The sequence below is a fragment of the Coniosporium apollinis genome, assembly GCF_000281105.1.
Source record: "Coniosporium apollinis CBS 100218 chromosome Unknown supercont1.62, whole genome shotgun sequence".
NCBI lineage: Eukaryota > Fungi > Ascomycota > Dothideomycetes > Coniosporium > Coniosporium apollinis.
Window position 1 is genome coordinate 72,632 of NW_006913324.1, and position 20,098 is coordinate 92,729.

A 20,098-nucleotide genomic window follows, 5' to 3' on the forward strand; every position below is an offset into this window, starting at 1 on the left:
TGACCAACTTCTAGCCTCTGACCTGCCGGGAAGTGACAGCGCATCGCAAGGCAAATGGGCAATCAGATGCGTCCGATTCTCCTTTATGCACAAGCGGGGTGAGTGAGGCTGAAGGCGCGCGCAAGGTGACAGGCGATTCGCGTAGTCCAAAGCCTGCCACGTCGTTATTCCCCGTTTAGAGCAGATCATGCACCGCCTGTAGCTCAAACTTACGGCATATCGTAATTTACGTCCGCTTTCCCCGGTCCCCGCCGTGGCTTGCGTTTGGTTGTGCACGTCGAAGTGGACGCACAGCTGTTGCCCTCGGCGCCCCTGACCAAGATTATCCCATCCCAAGGAAATCCACAGCCCCTCCAGTCTCATCCCTTCCCCTCCTCATCCCACCATCTCAACTTGTACCTATCCATCAAGCTATCGCTGGCGCTCGTCGTCGCCGTCTCATCTGTACATCCATCGCCGGCGATATATCGTCCGGCGTCTTCCCGTATATCCGACTAGAGGCGGGCTCGTCTCTGTCGCACCCTCTCTTCACCAGTAAATGCGCACAGCTCGGAATGCTCCACCACCTCCACCGGACTATCCAAATACTCGAACTTTAATGCAAACGCGCTCCTGGCGGGCAGAATACCATTCAAGCAGTATCACCAGCAGCTAAACGCTGTGTCTTTTCGATGCCTGCCGCCGCCATGACCGTCTTACCCGCCACTTCGGCAGCACCTTCGTCAGGTCGCAAAGCAACATCTGCACCGGAGAAGAAGTACAAATGCCAGTTTTGCAACCGCGCGTTCAGCAGAAGCGAACATCGTAGTCGACATGAGAGGTCGCGTAAGTACAGCGTCTTTTCGCGAGGTGGCGGTTGTCGTGCACGCGCAAGTGGGGGAGCAAAGTGGCTAACTGCATCCCCACGATCAACGTAGACACCAAAGAACGACCCTTCAAGTGCCTCAAATGTCGGAGCACATTCGTCCGGCGTGATCTGCTTCTGCGCCACGACCGTACCGTCCACGCGAAGGATGGCGGCGTCCCACTGCACAGCGAAGTCAAGCGACGAGCAGCACCGAAGGGCGCAGACGGCGCCGGGCCATCGAAGGCATCTATTCCTATCGACACGGCGACGCTGGAGCAGATAGAAGCAAGCAGTGACGGGATGGTTGACATCGAGACGGCGGCCATGCTGATGACCAACTTCAAGGCGATGGCCAGCCAAGAGCCAGACTTCATGGCCGACGGGCACGAAACCGTCATCTCGCCGAATGGGCCTGCGCTGCTCGAGCCCGCTGTCGGATACGCTTCTGGAGCTGTCTCGCTGCCTCAGATGCCCTGGGACAACCTTTTGCCACACTCAGTGACTGAGCCCAAGGCCCATTCGATATCCTCGTCCAGTGTATCCGGCTTCCATGATTCTTCAATGTCCTTCGGCACTCCCAGCACCATACACCAGCGACAGCATCAATTAGAAGCGACAAAAGAACGACAAGCCTCCGCCTCTGATGTCTTACCCTCGGGTTTCCCGTCGATGAATAACTCTGTCACTGTCTCGGATCTCGGCACCCCTGGTGCCCTGTCGCCCTATCACGGGTTGCTTGGTCCAGTGTCGCCTGTGGATTATCGCAGGTCACCTGGCCCGTCGCAGCTTTTGACTATGGCAAAGGCTCCTCAGATCGAATCTGAAGAACAATGCGCGAGGGTGGTTAACAACATTAAACGATTTGATAGCGAAGCGGCACTGCTAGACACTTTCCGGCTCCCAGGCCTTACAGTGTTGAACCGGTACTTGTCTACCTATTTCAACTTGTTTCACCACCACCTGCCCTTCTTGCACCCAGCCTCATTCGATCCCGCAGAAGCATCGGCGCCGCTTGTCCTTGCTGTACTCTCAATAGGTGCATTGTATACCTTTGAGCAAGATCAGGCTTATATGCTCCACATTGGCTCTAAGGTGCTTGTCAATCAGTTCCTACAGAACAAGGAGAATTTCAGCTCGCGAAAGTGTCCGCTCTGGACAATGCAGAGCACCTTACTCAACATGATATTCGCGAGCTGGAGCGGTGATCCCAAGGGACTGGAGTGGGCTTGTTCTATCAAGAGTCTTCTTGCGAATGTATGTACACCTGCTCTTGATATTGCTCCATTGGTCGCTGACTTGCTTCTAGATGGTTGCCGGCAACAGGTACGAGCTTAAATTGCGATCGGAAGCTCGCGGTGATACGCAGCCTAGCCACGAGGAGTGGATAGAAGACGAAGGCTGTCGGCGTACTTACTACGCTGTCTACATCTTCTTCGGTCTTCTCACACTAACGTACAACCACACGCCCGCGATCAGCTTCAACGAGTTCGATTCACTTGAATTGCCTTCTTCTGAGTCTCTGTGGAACCTTGAAGCCTCGGACGAGGAATCCTGGAGAGAGAGTCTGACTGCATCAACAATCATCACCTTCCGGGAAGCTCATGACACGCTGTTCCAGGGCGACTCTGCGCGATACAGCGCCTTCGCTACTCGAGTGATGATCAACGCGCTATTCCTCGAGGTATGGTACCACAAGCGAAGCCCAGAGGCGTTGCAGGATGTCGTGACTGAGTACAAGCTCCGGCTGGCGCTCGAGACTTGGGAGAAGTCCCTTGACATTTGCCAGCCGGAAACTGTTGTGGTTCAATTGAGTGCTCCTCACAAAGGCCATCCCCTTATTTTCAACGCCATGGCGATGTACCGTAACACTCGGGCCCGTCTGCTTGTCGATCTCAAAACTGTCCAAGAAGCGCTCCGGTATCACGATTCGTACGAGGTTGCAGCTGCGATGACCAACGCGCGAGACAAGGTCAAACGGTCGCAAGAGATGATCAAGGTCATTCAAGAATGTTTTGATTGTATTGAGGTTGCCGCGTTGCAAGGCATCCGCTGGGTGGCGCGAACTTCGGCGACCAACTGGAGCATCGAGCACCCTTTGTGTGGAATGGATCTCATGGTTATCCTCACCCTCTGGCTCTACCGCTTGGAACATGACGAGGAACCCGCGACTGAGGAAGAACTTGCCATGTACAACAAGCTCAGGAACCTGTTCGACGATGACTCCGTGGATTCGTACGGTGCCAAGCTCAGTTCCATCGTGGCGCGGCTCTGGGGTAGCATGATTGACGAGGTTGTCGTTTGGGGGTAAGGTTATCTCTTTCCTCGGCCTGTGTTGCACGCTAACACGCAGTCCTACAGAATCACCAAGCTCATGGGAGAGGCATTTAAGCTTCACTCTCAAGCCCTTGTCGGCTATGAAGATGCCTGCTCGTCGCGATCCGGCTCCGCGACTCCATCAATGACACCTCAAGTGGTTCCTGCGTTGGAGATGCAGGCGGCTTACTAACCGCACGACTAACAATAACGAGTTCACGGTCGTCTCTGCATTCTTTTTCTCATTCTCTTCACGTACAGCTAGATTGGGTGATCGCTTCTTCCACTCCTCTCCTGTTGAGCATACCGAGGCGTTGATTGCTTTTGGGTATGCGTGTGGATTGCGTTCGTCATCTTCTTTCTCTTCTCTTGGTCACTTCGGGGACATGGAAATGCCGGCGAACACGGGGCGGGCTGGTTGGGCTTGCATATACACCACCGGGCTCAGGCTCCTCCTCATAGGGATCCTCGGTCCTGGATCCTCTCTAATACCCTCTTCTCTCGAAGTATCTCTCTGCAGGATATACCGTGCTGGCTGGCCCCAGGCTTGTGTTCTTCTCCCCCCGTTCTGTCTAATGGTCTCGCGTTGGGCATTCGATTATACCATGTTCGCTATTATCGCTGCTTGCTTGTTTTTGCGTTCTGTGGCTTAGCGTGCTACTGCATCCTTGCGCTTTCGCGCATTGTCAGGCTCTGGTAAAGTTCGGGGAACGGTGCGAGTAAGAAGCGAGCATCGGCTGCACTTTATCTGTTTGTATAAATAAGTACTAATATCGCGCTTACCTCTTGCTGATACTGTGACCACTTCTTAACCATGCACTGTTCGAAATCTGTTTCCCGCTTCATTTCGACCGTAATTGATCACCATAAGCGCGCTCTGTCTGATACAGCCGTCCATTGTCCTCGCTTGACCTTCGCCTATCATCGACCAGGGAACATGCTGCTGTAAATGACATCTTGCGCGTCCCGCTTTCTACGTTCCAGTCATTGGCACCTGCGCGCCCTCCAGGCGCACTCACTGCAGCACTACTACACTTTGTCTATCATCCGCTCCTGTATAGTTGTTATGAGCCTAGACAATCCGCGGACTTCGATCTTCGTTTTAGTAGGCGTGCTTGAATCATCTTCCGCTCTAATACTGAACGGTTACGGAAGCCTTTGATTTTGGTAGAGGGTCGGTCTGTGTGATGATACCAATGCCATGCTATAGATGATAGCTTTATGCCTCCTATCTCAGTAACTGTCTGTCTTCATGTCGTATCAAGCTACGGGCCAAGAGGGAAATGATGAAAGTTGGACGACTTAGACTAAACAGAGCGCCCGAGAACAATTCGTCTCTACAACGGACGTAAATCCGGCATATATTAACCACGAGGCTGGTCCCGTTCAGCTTGAACAATGCAGTATTTGACAAATGAGATATCTAGCTCAAACATAGTACATGAAAGCTGTCAGCAGAGCATCTGCTGGATAAAGTGTTGGCTGGCAATGCTGCAGGTGGAGTCCGGTGTCACTGCGGTGCTGTCAGCGGCGCGAGCCAGAGCGGCGGGGAATCTCGAATCCCCAACTGACGCCCCGTCCGAACTCTTGACACTCTTGGCTTGCTCGCGCCCTCGCCTTGGACCCTCTGTCGACTCATCCCACCTCCAGTTTAGGATCTGTCAAGCTTCGCGTTGGCAATGCCGCGCGGTCGCCGCACCGGAACCGGAACTCAACACCACAAACACGCTGTTGGGCGGCGAGGTTGGCACGGCTGACTGAGGAGGAGGATGCCGGGAGCCGGCCATGCGGACCACCATGTGCCCAGGCAGTTATGGAATCGCCCTGCGATCCGGACGTCGACTGCACCGACGACGACGTCCCAAGTCGCAGTATGTATTGCCAGTCACGAAGCAGTGGGCGCACGAACATAGGGCCAGCGATATACTGATCGAGTGCACAGCGTTGCACGCCTATCACCCTCGACTTTCCCGGCGTCATCATCCTCGATCCCACTTCAACTATAACCCTCCCCGCACAAGCCGTCTTCACACCAGAATGCACCAACATATTCGAGCAAGGGAGACATGACCCCTCTATCGTCGCCGATAAACAGAAACCGCCGTTCTATGCCTCCACCGCGCCACAGGTATATGCAACTGGCGCGGCTACCGTGATCGCATGGATGCTGGTCGTCATGCTGTTGATCACACCACGGACATTCTTCGTTGGCGGTTCGGGTGGTAGATCAGGGCTGATGGGAAGACGAGGCATGATAAGTGGAGCAACCGGCGGCGCCTCTGTCATTGGAGTGGGATCACGACCATGGCTTCAGAAAATAGCGGCTCTAACGGTAGCCATCTCCATGACGATCGCCACTGCCGACACATTCCGGGTTGCCGGGCGACAGTATTATGCGGGCGTTATGAACGCTTCTGAACTTCGTAGAATGGTCGTCGCTGGCTTGGAGCTTTCCATCTCTAGGATCATCTCCGACGTATTCTTATGGCTCGCGCAAGTGCAGACCCTGATCAGGCTTTTCCCGCGCCACAAAGAAAAGGTCATTATCAAATGGGTTGGATTCGCTCTCATAGTTCTGGACATGTCCTTTAGCTGTGTCAACATATTCGTCGCTGATCCTGTCAATGGCCGCCCTCGGCGTTTCGTGGATGCCATACCTGCATTGAGCTACCTCTTTCAACTCGCTCTGAGTATGCTCTATGCTGCTTGGGTGATCTATTATGTCATCAGTAAGCGGAGGTACGCGTTTTATCACTCCATGATGTGGAACATCTCCGTCGTTGCTCTTTTGTCTATCATTGCTATCCTTACTCCGATTGTCTTCTTCATCACTGATATTTCCAATAACGATGTTGCTGGCTGGGGCGACTACTTCCGCTGGGTCGGCGCCGCAGCTGCAAGTGTTGTTGTCTGGGAGTGGGTGGAGCGTATCGAGGCGCTGGAGAGGGAAGAGAAGAAGGATGGTATTTTGGGACGAGAGATCTTTGACGGAGATGAGATGCTTGAAGTCACGACGTCCGGAGAAGTCGTGTGGCCACGCAAACGTCGTACTGGTGGTAGGAAACCTGACGACGATGAGGACGGAGGAGGGGGCTTTGCCTCTAGGCCTGTGGGGCGGGGGATCAGTGGCATGGCTCATCGATTGGGAGCCGTGGGCCGCTCGCGCTTTCGTCCAGCGAATTCCTTCAGGCCTCTCATACCTCTTGGCAGAGCTCACTCGGCCACAACGGACCGAAGGAACGGCATTGGCAGCACACCAGGACAAGAAGACGTCACTACAAGTCCACGTATACCGACACCTCCACCGGCCGTTTCCACACCTGTTAATAGAGCGGACAATGCGAGCGTTGTCAGCACGGTTTACGCCGTGCGATACCACACTGCCGATGGCCACCCTCGGGGCTTCCCCAGGCGGTCATTGGACGATGCTGAGGCTTCTGGCAGTGCGACAGTTCCCTTGCCAGAACAGGGGGCTCAAGACGATGACACAGAGATGACCAACCCGAACGACAGCAACAGTGCCGATGTAGATGGCCGGGGCTCACAAGCGGAGATGCCGGTCAACACTGGAAGGGGCAGGCCCCGGTGGCAGGCCGTGCCTAACCCTTTCAAGAGGAAGCGGTACTCACCGCCACCAGAAGTCCGCAATGCTAGTGTTCTCGGGTCTCAAGCGTCACTGCAGGTATCTTCCAAGCAGCAGCCTGTCCACAGTTATCCACGCTGGGATCTGAAATCAAAACTGGGAGCCTTCGCCGCTGAGCAAGGGGAACGATTTCATGAAAGGTCGAGTAACAGGCGTGCTAGTGTCGATCTTCCTGTCACCTTCATACCCGCTCAGCCACGCGGACGGGCATGGAGCCCGGAAACCATGCGTACCCCATCGTCGCTCAACAGGGTAGTTGATGACCCTTCTGGTGGATCTTCAGCCACCGCGTCTTCTGGAAGTCCGAAATCAGCGGACACAACGTCTCGCGCGGCTACATTGTTCGACAGCCAGCGCGGCAGAATCATAAAATATGCGGACCAAGAATCACCGACAGTTTTACGTGTTACTGGCTCCTCGCAGGGAACTTCTGCAACGACCACCAGTAGTGCAGCAGCAGTAGACATAGTACCAGCACCAGCACCAGCGACGAAGGTGCCGCTAAACCAGGACGGTGCTCCACCTCAAAGTGGATCTGACGCACTTTCCCAAGAGAAAACCCAAAACAGTAGCGACGCACCTGGTGGACAGTCTATGCCAGATTCCTCATCGGTATCTGCTGCCGACAGGCGGACGCATGATCCAGGCATCGGGTCATCACATTTACCACAGGAGAGCGGTTCTACGTGATTTCAGCTCCATGTTCTTATCTCATTCTGGGTGGTAATCTACTTGGACCCCTTTTATTACTGCAGAAAAGCAGAGCATTAGCCGGCTTATCGTCTAAGCGGGCGTATCTGGGTGTTTTGGCGCCTTTGCGGTGAGAGGATCATGCGCAGGTAACGGGATACCCATGGCTTTCGCAAGGCGTTCTGGTTTGGGGGGATCTTCTCTTGTGGTATGCTGAGTATTTGTACAGAAGACGCACCATTTACAGTAGTACAAAAGGCCATACCATCATGAGCTTGTTTAGCAGAATCAGCGTTAGCAGCAATTGATCTCAATTATTGCAATATAGAAACGACGAACCAGCGCTCTAAGAGCTGGTTCTCAGACAATTCGTTCTACGATAGAGTTAGACAGTAACTTCGATCTGTTGTTCGTGGCCGTTTTGGACAATCAAAGTGATGGACACAAGATCACTGGTTTGCTCGCGGACTCGGCGCCGGATCCAAGCTCCTAAGCCCCGATCAATTGCGTAGCGCAGCCAAGCTTGCACGCATCCATCCATCTCGATCTCACCTCTCGTGCATCACCAAGAATTACCATCAACACCCTTACCTCATATCTTCCCAATCTCCCAGTCCATACTCTCAGCAACTTGCCCATCTCCGCACCACCTATGCCCACCTAATCAGCCACATCCACCCCATCCACCAACAATGTCCCTCTTCGGCGATGACGACCTCCCCAGCCGCAACACTCGCACCTCGGCCCTCTTCGACGACGAGCCCAACACCGCTCTCCGCACCTCCGACCGCCCCGCCGGCAACGCACCCGCCGGCCTCTTTGCAGACGATGACCTCACTGCCTCTGGCACCGACTCGCCGTGGGCGTTCCCATCCCCCAAAAAAGCCGGCGGCCGCACAAGGGGAGAGCTCGTCAGGGAGCTGCTAAGAGGCGAGGAGGTGCCGGAGAGCTATGTCGATGCTTATGACAGCCTTCTGGTTGCAGAGGGCGCGAAGCAGGGAGGAGGCGTCGGGGTTGAGGCCGTGAGGAGGTTGTTTGGGGAGAGTGGGATGAGCGAGGAGGTGGTGAATAGGGCACTGGAGATTGTGGCGCCGGGCGGGAAGACGCCGGAGGGGGGATTCGGTAGGGCGGAGTTTAACGTCGCGGTTGCGCTTGTGGGATTGGCGGTTGAGGGGGAGGAGATGACGCTTGATGGGGTGGATGAGAGGAGGAAGGGTGAGTGTTTCGGTTGCATGTTTGGAAGAGTGGCGCTGTGGAAAGACGCTGATGGCTTTGTAGACCTCCCACGACCTGATCTCAAGATATCGAAACCATCAAGATCAGAAGAACAGGAGCGGCCGCAAAGCGCCGTCGGCGCCGACGCCCCCGCAACGCCGTCCAAGCCGCAGCAGAAACAGCCAGCATCAGTAAAGGCGAACACTCGGAAACAATCATTCGGCACTCTAGAGGCGGATCCCTGGAATAGCCCTGACCTGCATCGCGGCCATGCGCATCAGAACCAGACGCCCGCTACGAATGGATTGCATCCACCGAACGGAACGCAAAGGACGACTAGCAGCTTCACTACATCTGAACAGCGAAACCCGACGCCTGTCAATGAGCCTGCTGCACCGCCGCAGGCCTCAACCGGCAGCTATGGATCTGGTTGGGGCGGCGATACTACCACGGCGGAGGAGGGTTTCTCGCACCAAGGCATGAGTGGTGGGTTTGGAGGAGATGCTCCGGCCGGTGAAATCAGCGGCAACGCGAATGGCCCCCGGCGCGCGATAGGCGGCGGCAGGGTAAGCCGCGGGGCTGAAGAAGTTGTCACTGTGACGGCGATACAGGAGAAGGAAGGCGTATTCCTGTTCCAGCACCGGAACTATGAAGTCGCGAGCGCGAGGAGGAACAGCAAAGTCATCAGGAGGTATAGCGACTTTGTGTGGCTGCTGGATTGTCTGCACAAGAGATACCCCTTCCGACAACTGCCGCTGTTGCCGCCGAAAAGAGTTGCTAGTGAGTTTTTAATTCAATTCTTCGATGTGGGAGCCCGCACTAACGAAACGCAGTCAACGGCAACTACCTAGCAGCTGACGCCTCATTCATCGAGAAGCGCCGCCGCGGCCTCGCCCGCTTCACCAATGCCCTCGTCCGCCATCCAGTCCTCTCTCAGGAACAGCTCGTAGTGATGTTCCTCACGGTTCCGACGGTAGAAGTCTGCCTTCGTTCTCCCACCCCGAACCTTGCACTAACCGACTCTTACAGGAGCTCGCCGTCTGGCGCAAACAAGCGACCATCTCCGTCCAAGAAGAGTTCGCGGGCAAGACCCTCCCGCCCACACTCGAGGACTCGCTACCTCCAACCCTGCAAGACACATTCGACACTGTCCGCTCCGGCGTCAAACGCTCGGCCGAGATGTACATCGGCCTGTGCAACATGATGGAGCGGCTGTGCAAGCGCAACGAGGGTATCGCGGTCGAGAACGCGCGCTTCTCGCAAGCGTTGCAGAAGCTGACCGAAGTGACGAAGGATACTTACGCCATCGACACGAACGACGTCCCGCTGTTGAATCAGGGCCTCAGTAGCACGGCCAAACACCTTTCGGCGAGCCAGAGTCTGCTGGAGGATGAGGCTCGCGCGTGGGATGAGGGCGTGCTGGAGGATCTGAAAATGCAGAGGGATTGTCTGGTTGCGATGAGGGATCTGTTCGAGAGGAGGGACAGGCTGGCGAAGGATAACATCCCTCAGCTTGAGAAGCGCATACAGAGTAACGAGAACAAGTTGCAGGGGCTGAGGTCGAGGCCGGAGGGGGCGGGGAAGCCGGGGGACGTGGAGAAGGTGGAGGAGGCGATTGTCAGAGTAAGCACCGGAATCATCTGCATCTCTTGAAGCGCCCCTCCTTTGGAGTGTCCGGCTAACATGCCAATAGGATAAGCAATCTATTGTTAATCAACACGCCCGCGGTGTCTTCATCAAGGAGTGCGTCAGGGATGAGCTGCTTTTCTTCCAGCAGTCACAGTATCATGTAAGCAGATTGCATCAGGACTGGAGTCAGGAGCGGGTCAAGTACGCAGAGCTCCAAGCCGACAATTGGAGAGCGTTGAGCGAGGAAGTCGAGGGAATGCCGTTGGGGGATTAGGGGTTTGTGGTGGGCGTGTATTCTGAGAGGTGTGCATATGGGTTACATAGCTTGGGGGTTAGCTTTCTAGGGACGCAGCTGCGCAAACGTTCAGACTCTCGTCTTCACCACCGTACCCGCCTGTTCTTTAGATCTTGGGGATCAAGGTCCAATAGGAGGCTCGATTGCTCTTTATCCCGGTTAGCTGGCCGGTAAAGTCTGGACCAATCTCAATGGTGTAGACACAGGTTCAGATTTTGATAGGTCTTGGCCATGGTATACAGTTGTGTTATATATCAGATAGCTATAGAACTCCAGCATTATATACGTTGGATTGAAAAGCTGTCACATTTCATCTTGTGTCTGATAGTCGTAAGTCAAGCCCGCTAATGCTTGCTTTCAGGCCGTATTCCTGCTCGATTACTGATCATCCGAATTCCAAGACCTTCCCGACCGGGGCGACCTCGAGCAACAATGGGACCACGAGCGCAAGAAGCATGCTAAGATACTGCCACCAACCCTCTTCAAAGACTCTGAAGACGACCACGCATCCGAGAAGGAACTCGATGAGGATCCTCTCTCCAACCATGAGCCTCAACCGGCGGCTCTTGGCGAGTTTTACTTCTACGGTCGCAGGTCAGATTACGACAAGGTGAACATTGTATTCATCGACAGATACTTCCAACGGATCGAGCACTCGGTCAAGTTCTTCGTTTTACCTGTGGAGTAGGGTGGGATCAACAAGCTGATGTTGGAAGTTCGGAGCAACGCCGGCGTGTCGAGGACCCGTTTCCACACTGCACACAGAGTATGGGCAGCCGGTTCCATATAACAGCAGCCCGAACCTGGGGTTTACACATTCGTCCCTTAGGCGCGCTCGTTCCCGTGATACCGATTCGTTGCGAGGTCACATCTATCCATGGATAGCCCAGGTGTTACCATCAGCCCTGTTCATACTTTGTAAAGAGTCGGTCGACAGACGGATTTCAACCGCTCTAAATCCATCTCACTACACGCGCCGCAAGCTGCGGGAATATCAAGCAGGGATACTAGAGCTTCTCTATAATCACGCTCCGTAGGGGATCCCTCTCCGCTTAGCCCTCCGCTACCCTGAGCTCCCGGAGTATTGCTATTTCTTTGACCGTCCTGAGTGCAGGAAACATACAAAAACATGGCGCGCTACGCACCAGCACGCTGCCCCCTTGTCCGTGCAGGAGCCGAGCCGCGCGCTACTGCAACAAGCATCGCCGAGAGGCCAAAAGCGGTATATCTATCGAAAGTGGCTGCTCCAGCGCTGCCGATTTTGGATCGATCAAAGCTGATCGCCGCAAGCTTTAAGACGACCATCAGGTCCGCAACAGCTCCGCTTGGAATGCCATGGTCTTTGCTCGCCCGCCTGGGCGATTCATGTGCAGATCCGCATCCCTCAGCCAGCCACAACCGGATGACTATGGATAAATATGGGTTAGAAACGTCCGACTAAACCACGCCGCTCTCCTTCCATTCTGCGGGGATGCTCTCCTGCCACCGCTTGTTGGAGACGGGAAGTCTATCCTCTGCGTAATGGCGCCTCGGCTACGACGATCGTTGTTGTCGTATAAAAGCCGTTGCTTGAGCCGTAGTTCTCCATCATCAGGCTTTTGCATCGCGTCCCTCGTGTGACCAACTGCACCATTAGCGACATACATAAACTCCGTTTGCGATCTCCACACTCGCTAGAAGCCGACCAGCCATGCTTGCTCTCAAGGTACAAATCCCCCCTCCCTCCCCGCCCGGTCCTGCCTCCGCTTCTCCTAACAACCAAACAGCGATTCATCCTGCTAGCCAGTCTAGCCTACCTGGCATCCTCAGCAGTCATCGCTCAGAGCCCTCCGCCGAGCAACGAGCAAGCAATCATGAGCGACAACCACCTCAATTCGGCGCCCCACGCCCCGCCGAAATGGCGCGTCAGATGTCCCACCGATCAGGGCTTTCCATTCATGGAATGTCACAAGCACTGCATATGCGATGATAGATCTCTGAGTTGCGACAGTTCGGCGCCGGCGGCCTGTCGTGATGGGAAGGATGGGGGGCATCATTGTGGGTGTAATTTTGGGGCGGCGTGGTGATGGTGGGAGTGTGCTGGGAGCGACATCATGTGCCAGACAAGTCAATCGAGGTTGTCCTGAATAGAGGGGTTGCTAGTGATGTTCTTGATGCTAAACAAACGGTTGCTATGTTCCGCTGCTGGCCCTCCCCTTCTCTTGCCGGCGAACACGCCGGCGGTAAAACGTATAGACCGCTTCAGTATGACTTAATAGCAAGGCACGTGATCCGTGATGCGAGGCGCGTGACAGGAACGCTTGTATGCGGCACGACAAACCGTCAGAATGAAGGCAAAAGCTGGAGAGCCTTTGCACTCAAGAGCCGTTGAGGTCGCTAAGTCGCTAAGAATCCCGCTCTCAAACAACCGCTGCAAGATAGCCATCCAACTTTTCGCACACATAGCCAGGTGTGTCGGGGCGAGGATGTCACGGCAGGTAGCGATCGCTAGTGGACGAGGAGCAAACAGCCAGTCTTCAAGCGAAGTAAGCCGGACTTCGAGAGTGATTGCCGTGGAGCTTCACGATGGAGGCCAAGAGCTATATGCACCCGCTGCGTCCGAGCAATCCGTGTTCCGGAGATCTGTCTTCGACGCCAAGTGATACCTGAAGTCAGAGCTGCAGTCCCGATGAATCGGCCGTATGACGGTGAAACTCGCGGGGCTCAGCGGAGCCGTGTGTTGGGGTTGAAGAACGCTTTCTTGTGGATTCAAACGTCTTCGTCTCAATCGTCGACAGTCATGCCCCTCCACCTACGTGGCACCCGCCCCGGCACGTCCTGCACACCAGCCGCGCCCGTCTTCCGCGGTGGCAGCCAAACCCTCGCCTTCCCCATGGCTTTCGCATCCAGCTTGCCCTCCCGTCGCATATTCATCTCGAGCACAATAACCCTCAAGAAGTCACTATTCTCTCTCGGCTCCCGCTGGCGAACCGCCGGCGCAAGCAGCGCTCTCCCAGCCTCGGACTGCGGATCGATGGCTCCATTAGCGGATCCAGGGGACGGAGAGCGCCGCCGACGCGACGTGCTGCGCGAGTGGCGGCGCTCGTAGGTCTGGAGCTGAATCATGGGGGCAGTGTTGTCCACATCGTCGAATGAGGCCGTGCCGACGAGGAGGGCCTCGTGGAGCTGGGTGGAAAGGTCGGCACGTGACACGGGACGGGCGACTGCTGTTGGGTTCAAGTAGCGGCGCATGGCGGGCGTGGGCACACCTTGCAGCGGCTTCGGGCGCATCTCGCTAGTGAAACGCGGAGAGAGGAGGGAGCGGGTGAGGAGGTCATCCGCGGGGACGCTGGGGGCGGTGAAGTTTGAGAAAGACTTTGCGGCGGACTTTAGGGCTTGGAGGGAGGCGGTGAGATTGGATTTGAAGGATGCCCGAAGAGTCGCGGGCGGAACCTTTGTGGGCGTTTCTAGAGGAGGTAATAAAACTTGGATAGTATCTTCGTAATCATCAACAGAGAAGCGCAGGAGCGGATGGTCGAGCGCGCAGTTCTCGGCTGGTGGGGAGGAAAGGACCCTCTCTTTTCGCTCCGTGCTAGGTCTTTTCAGCGCGGAGCCTGGTGTTGACGGATTACTGAAAGATAGTAAGGAATGATCGTCCTCTCCAAGTGATGGAATCGAGGGTATTGAATCGCTCGACGTCGACCTGGATGCCGGATAGACTCGCTCTTCGCTACTGGCGCGAGCGCTATTCAGGTAATCATACTCTGAGTCGTCTGATCGTTCCAACAATATATCCATTGGCGAGCCATAACCCACAGATGAAATAGGTTTGTCGTCTTCTCGCCATGACCGCACCAACTCATCGATTGATACCCGCCTATCAACACTGCTGAGGCTGCGTCGGCGGCGCAGATGAGTGCTTTTCGGCGGCGGTATCGCTGTGACAGCAAGCAGAGCTGCAACGGCGGGTGGTATAGCGTCCGGCTTGTGCGCGCTCCCTGAAGGGGTTGTCCTCCTTCCGCCATGCTGGCCTCGACTTCTCAGAGTTTGTGAGGCAGCAGCAGCAGCCCGTCGTTGACTCGGCGGCGGAATGACCACGGGCTCGGAATGCGTTGGTTCTGCAACAATTCTTGCTGGCGGGCTGGAGATGCCTGATCTGCCCGTCTCTTTCGTCTCTTTCCTTTCCAGCAGAACCGATCGCGGTCTCATTTGTCGCGTACCCATACCCTTTTCGCTGTATGCCGGCGAAGACGATGGACTTGACGCCATGTAGCTGTACGATCGAGGGACCATCATCTTGAAGTCGTAGAGAGAGACCCCTCTCGTTCAGACGGAAAGCGCTTCGTCAGAGGAAGGTGCGCAACTCGGCTAAATCACAGGTGCTCTCGTGCCGTAGCGTCGGTGACGTTGGGCTGAACGGGCTGAATGGACTGGACGGACTGAAGCTTAGCGCGCAAATCAGGGCAGTTTTTCTCGTAACACTCTCGTAAGAGAAACGCGCGCGTGGAACAATGAAAGTGCTTCCGGCACAGCATAGGGAAAGTCATCAGTAGGCGGCCATGGAGAGCGACAGCATGCTGGAGAGCAGGACGAAGAAGGGTTCAGCAGAGCGGGTCAGAGTCAAGGGGTCCCGACACGCTGGCCTTCAGCGTGAGCTGAGGCATGACTGCGATTAGCCGGGGATGGGATGGGGATGGAAGGCGACGGGTTGGGCGGCGCGCAAGGGCAGCGGGATGTGCATCATAGCCGCGTATCGACGCTGAGCCGGCGCAACCTAGGAGCAGAGATAAGAACCCCGGCCGACCGAGCACACGACAACCCTGGCAGGGCTGCACGGCTGCACGGCTCTGGCAGCCAAATCGGTGGATGGCGCATTTGGGCCCATGGCCTTCACCGGCGGTTGGTGGGATCTTGAGCTGCGAATGTCGTGCAACCCCACCAAACTCGGTCAACGTGGCTGACATCCATGGATGGACGTCGTCCCGCGGAAACGAGGCTGCTGAGACCGAAGCATCGGGTCTTCCGCTTCCGCGAAGCCGAAGAGAACGCCAACATCAACACCGCATTTTGATAGGGAGGAATAGGAGCGCTCTCTGCCCCCCCACGGCGGCGCGAGCACGTGAGAACCATCCACCGCGGTACCTTATTCATGTCCTCCTACCTAGGTAGGCAGGTACCGTACTCCAGCCTGAGCCCAACACGCCGCGAACGAACTCACGTAAGCGTTGCGGAGGAATTCAAGATCCCACAGCTGACGCTTCAAGAAGGAAGAGCACCGAAGCACCCTATTCTTAGCGGCGCCGTTCTGGCCTCTCACGTTTCCTTCCCTTATCTTTGCGCCTGCGGCCCGGCGCCGGCCTCAGGCTCCCGGACAGCCCATTCAACACCACATGCAAAAGCCCAGCCCCAACGCTTGCGCATATGGCGCCGCTGCACCCCACAAACCTGGGGAAGAGATAAGCGTTCTTCCATGGGCTTTGATTGCTGGATGTCATGCATCCAGCTTGCCGCGACAGTCCAGTAGTCGAGGGGATGGTGAATATCTTTCTGAGTATTGCGCCGGAGCCGCGCTTTGCGTTGCTGGACTACCTGCACGGCTATCATGCTGTGTGAACGGATCGCCAGTGGTATCTTCCTCGAGCTTCTGTAAGAGAGAAGTGTAATGCAGAGGCATGGGGCGTATCGAGTTTGGACGCGCAAGACGAGTGCTCTTTAAATTCATGCTCGCAACTCAATTAGTCACACTCTTTATGAGGACTTTTACCATCCCAGCAGCCCCGTGGAGATCCTGTGTATTGAGAGTATCAATTTGCACGTTCTTTAGCACTATCAGTTACGCTTCTCTCATGGCATCCCTTCTTGAACGAGTTCATGTCTGATTCCTAACCGAGTGCCTTGGCATCACCACAGCTTCCACCCGCCAACCGCACCACAGTTATTTCCAGACTGCGGAGAAGGGAGCCTCTCCACAATCCGCCCTTCCCTGCGGACGATCATTGACAAAGGGCCTCCGCGGCATTCAGCAATCAGAAAAGGGAAAACCCATGAGCACACGAAATACCATGTTTCTACTCAAGTAGTCCCTGAAGCCGCACGTGATGTACGAGATAATCTCTGGAGCCATCATAACCGCCAGAAGAAGACCAGAGCCAATAAAATACAGTCGTGAAACGAAGAGAGGAACCCAGCAAGAGGCGTGGCTGCGGAACATAGCAGCAACACACGAAACCAACCATGGAGGACCTGCACCCATTTTCCAAAGAGAGCCAGAACGTCGTAAAGAGACCCGTCAAAGCGAGCTCGCAAGAGTAGACCGCCGTTTTGTATAACCAGAAGGCAAAGGGCGGTGTTCTCCCGATCATATCCAAGCAGCAGAATGAACCACCCATACTAGCAACCAGACTCACCTCCCCCACCTAGAAAGCATCCTCGTCCGTCCAACCAGCCTCACTCCCCTCAACCCGTACCAACGCGCCACTCTGCTCTTCCGCGTACACCTGCTCCTTGACTCTCTTCCCCACCCCTGGCCTCGGCGGCGAATATCCCCCCTCAGGCGTCAGCCTCTTCATCTGCATCCTCGCCGCCCTGAGTCTGGCATAGTACTCCCCACTAGCCTCGACCGCAGCCTCCGGCTCACTGACGCCGTACCCGCCGTCTTCCTCGACGTACTCATCATCGTCGTCGTAGGTCTCCCAGTTCTCGCTCCCCGAGACGGTTCCTGTAGCCACGGTGCTGTTTGAGGTCGCGGATATCTGCCGACTACTCCCCGCCACTGACGCCGGCATGCCGCGGGCTGAGTAGGCGGAGTGGCTCGAGTGGCTCGAGTGCCCGGACTGTGTGGAGTACTGCGAGAGGTGCGACTCCGAGCGCTGCATCTGCAGCGGCCTCTGCGGCTGCTGCTGCTGCTGCCGGAACCGCATCGAGCTCGCCATATAGGAGCTCGCGAGCGCGCGGTCATCGTACACGTCTTCCGGCGGGACGTGGCGCACGACACTCGCGCTCCTCTCTCCTCCACCGGCTTCGTACTCGTTCCTAGGCGTCTGGTGCGGCTGCGGCGGCGGCACGAACAGATCCTTCATCTTGGGCGGCGGCGCCCTGGGCGGGCCCATCTTGCTGGCGCGCAGGGTGGCCGTGTCGATGCCATCGTGGCCGTAGCGGCGGCGCTCGGGGCTATTCTCGCCGTGCTGGAGGCTGCCGAGGGGCGCGCGGGCCGGGATGCGGGACGGGGAGCGGGCGGTCGCGCTCGCGCTTGCGGCTGTGGAGGCTGAGGAGGGGACCAGCGGGTTGCGGGAGAGGCTCATGCCGAAGTTGGCTGTGGGCGTCTTTGCTCTTGGTGGAGGCGCGCCGCGCAGTGTGCCGCCCTTGTGGCTTGCCGGGGCGGACTTGGGCGGACGAGAGGAGGGCGGTGGGACGGAGGGAGTCTTTGAGCGGGGCGGTGCCGGGTTTGCGGATGCGGCGTACAGCTCCTCGAGGTAGCGCTGGCCGTGCACGAGGAAGGGGCGGCCGTATTCGTCTTCCCAGCCCTCGAGGATCTGCTTGAGGTCGGACTCGACTTTGGGAAGTTCCTTGGCGATGCGCTTGCGCATCTTTTCTTCGCGGAGGAGGCGCGTTGGGTCGCGCTTCTCGCCTTTGGTCCCGCGGGCCATGAGGCGGGAGGCATCTTGGCTGGACGCTTGGAGGTCGTCGCGGTCTTTGATGAGGGAGCGGTGCTTCTCGATCATCTGGAGGGTGGGGAGGCGCTGTTCTTTGAGGGCTTCGAGGCGGGCGATTTCTTGCTCATGGGCGGAGAGGAGGGCGTCGGAGTAGACGTCTTCACAAGCAGGTCAGTGCATTTCCCTGCGCCTGCATTGAAAGGGGTGGGTGCTTACCTGAGAAGGCCGGGGTGAACTCAAGCATCTCCTCCTCCGAGAAGTAGAGATCGTCCCACAGCGCCTGCAGGCTACATCTCGCATCCTCAACAAAGAGATGCAGATTCTGCCTCTTCAGCTCATTCAACCTCGCCAGCTCATCCTCAAACTCATTGACAGTCCTGAGCCCGCACCCGCGGTTCTTGACCAAGAATCCCCTCCGCTCCTGCTCCTCCACTCCAAGCCTCTCCCACAGCCCCTCAATCAAGCCGCGCAGCTCCCTTAGCCGCCGTTCCCGGCCCCGCTTCTCCTCCACCAACTTGTCCCTCCTCGCACGCAGCCTCGCCAGATCCTCCTGCCGCAGCCCCAGCTGCTCGGGCGCCTCTCGCGCGTACTTGACGACCGCCGCGTCCGTTTGCGCCTGCGGCGTGCCGAGCTCGGCCCACAGCGTGACCATCTCCTCGCCGACTGCCTTGACGGCGTCGACGCGGCGGACGTACTCCTCGTACACGCGAGTGAACTCGGAGTCCAGGCTTGCGACATACGTAGGGCTTAGATCGAAGGTCGACGACACGCTGCCGTTCGGGGAGGCGGCGGGCGGTAGCTTTATGCGCACGAAGGAGGATTCGAGGTGCGAGGCGTAGGATTCGAGGGCTTGGACGAGCTTGCGGACTTGTTCGTAGCGCTCCCGGTGGAGCTTTGCGACTGTGTTGTGTTTTTCGCGCAGCGTTTGGAGGCAGGAGTGGAGGGGATACGTGACTTGGAGGTCGCGGGAGGTGGGGTAGTTGGGGTGTCGTTGTTCGTCGTCGAGGGAGGCTTCCATTTGGGCGATGTTCTTGACGAGGCGGTGCGCTTCTTCGGTCATGTCTTGCTTTTCGCTGTCGGGGATGGTCAGCTAACTTGCTGCCTCTCACCGCAACATGCCTGCACTACTACGCACCTGGTTACCAGCCGCAGCTGCTTCTGCAGCGTCTCCGACAGGGCATTGAAGAGTTCGGACTCGCGCTTCTCGCGCTCATGGCCCGGCACGCCAATGTCATCAAACAGCCCATGCAGCTGTCCGATGATGCTGTTGAGCTGCTGCTGGAGGAAGCTGGCGTCCATGGCTGGCAGTATCCGGCGACGGCCGTTGCGACAAGCCCAAAGCTCATGCGCTCTCTGGCGCAATGGATGTGAGGTGGATGCTCTTCCGCTAGCGAGGAATGCGCGTGGTGTCGGGCAATGAATCGTCGTATCGGAAGCCGTCACAAGGTTGGAATGAGCGTGAAGAGCACTGAAGCAAGCAGAGACCGCGTATTCGGTCGTGGTTTTGGAATGGAAATCGTGCGCTTATAGCGAGAGGAAGTGAAGCGAACTGTTGAAGAGTTGAAGCTGGTGATTTGCTAGTGGACAGCCACGCGTAGAGAGGTTGAGGTTCCGCGTGTTTGTTTTTGGGCTGTTGCGAGGGCAATTTCCGCCTTGGCGGACGCGCAGCGGCTCCATCAAGGCCGAAGACGCGGCCGTTTCAGATCTGCAGTGGTAGCCCTATCTTTCGAGATCAAATAAAGACGTCCATGTTGCGAGATATTATAGCTGAATGACCGCCGAGAGGTGTCTAATGTCCAGCCAGATCGTCAATCACGAAGAAACTAGGGACTCAT

The 20,098-nt window shown here is 56.6% G+C and overlaps 5 protein-coding genes across 5 annotated transcripts; 3 read left to right on the forward strand and 2 right to left on the reverse strand.

Moving 5' to 3' along the window:
* Positions 1-686: 686 nt before the first annotated feature.
* W97_08751 (uncharacterized protein) lies at positions 687-3,353 on the forward strand (the record flags this gene model as incomplete). The annotated part of the gene is made up of 5 exons (XM_007786618.1): positions 687-825; positions 918-1,150; positions 1,193-2,101; positions 2,154-3,151; positions 3,206-3,353. The coding sequence occupies 5 exons, from the start codon at positions 687-689 to the stop codon at positions 3,351-3,353; spliced, it is 2,427 nt and encodes an 808-aa protein (XP_007784808.1).
* A 1,576-nt stretch (positions 3,354-4,929) lies between these two features.
* Positions 4,930-7,493, forward strand: W97_08752 (uncharacterized protein; the record flags this gene model as incomplete). Its single annotated transcript, XM_007786619.1, has 2 exons — positions 4,930-5,031; positions 5,103-7,493. 2 exons carry the CDS (start codon positions 4,930-4,932, stop codon positions 7,491-7,493), a joined length of 2,493 nt encoding a protein of 830 aa, XP_007784809.1.
* Positions 7,494-8,185: 692 nt separating this feature from the next.
* W97_08753 (uncharacterized protein) lies at positions 8,186-10,611 on the forward strand (the record flags this gene model as incomplete). The annotated part of the gene is made up of 5 exons (XM_007786620.1): positions 8,186-8,708; positions 8,820-9,488; positions 9,542-9,681; positions 9,738-10,331; positions 10,402-10,611. The coding sequence occupies 5 exons, from the start codon at positions 8,186-8,188 to the stop codon at positions 10,609-10,611; spliced, it is 2,136 nt and encodes a 711-aa protein (XP_007784810.1).
* Positions 10,612-13,395: 2,784 nt separating this feature from the next.
* On the reverse strand, positions 13,396-14,409 carry W97_08754 (uncharacterized protein; the record flags this gene model as incomplete). Its single annotated transcript, XM_007786621.1, has 1 exon — positions 13,396-14,409. One exon carries the CDS (start codon positions 14,407-14,409, stop codon positions 13,396-13,398), a length of 1,014 nt encoding a protein of 337 aa, XP_007784811.1.
* A 2,618-nt stretch (positions 14,410-17,027) lies between these two features.
* On the reverse strand, positions 17,028-19,562 carry W97_08755 (uncharacterized protein; the record flags this gene model as incomplete). Its single annotated transcript, XM_007786622.1, has 3 exons — positions 17,028-18,421; positions 18,480-19,336; positions 19,399-19,562. The coding sequence occupies 3 exons, from the start codon at positions 19,560-19,562 to the stop codon at positions 17,028-17,030; spliced, it is 2,415 nt and encodes an 804-aa protein (XP_007784812.1).
* Positions 19,563-20,098: the final 536 nt, after the last annotated feature.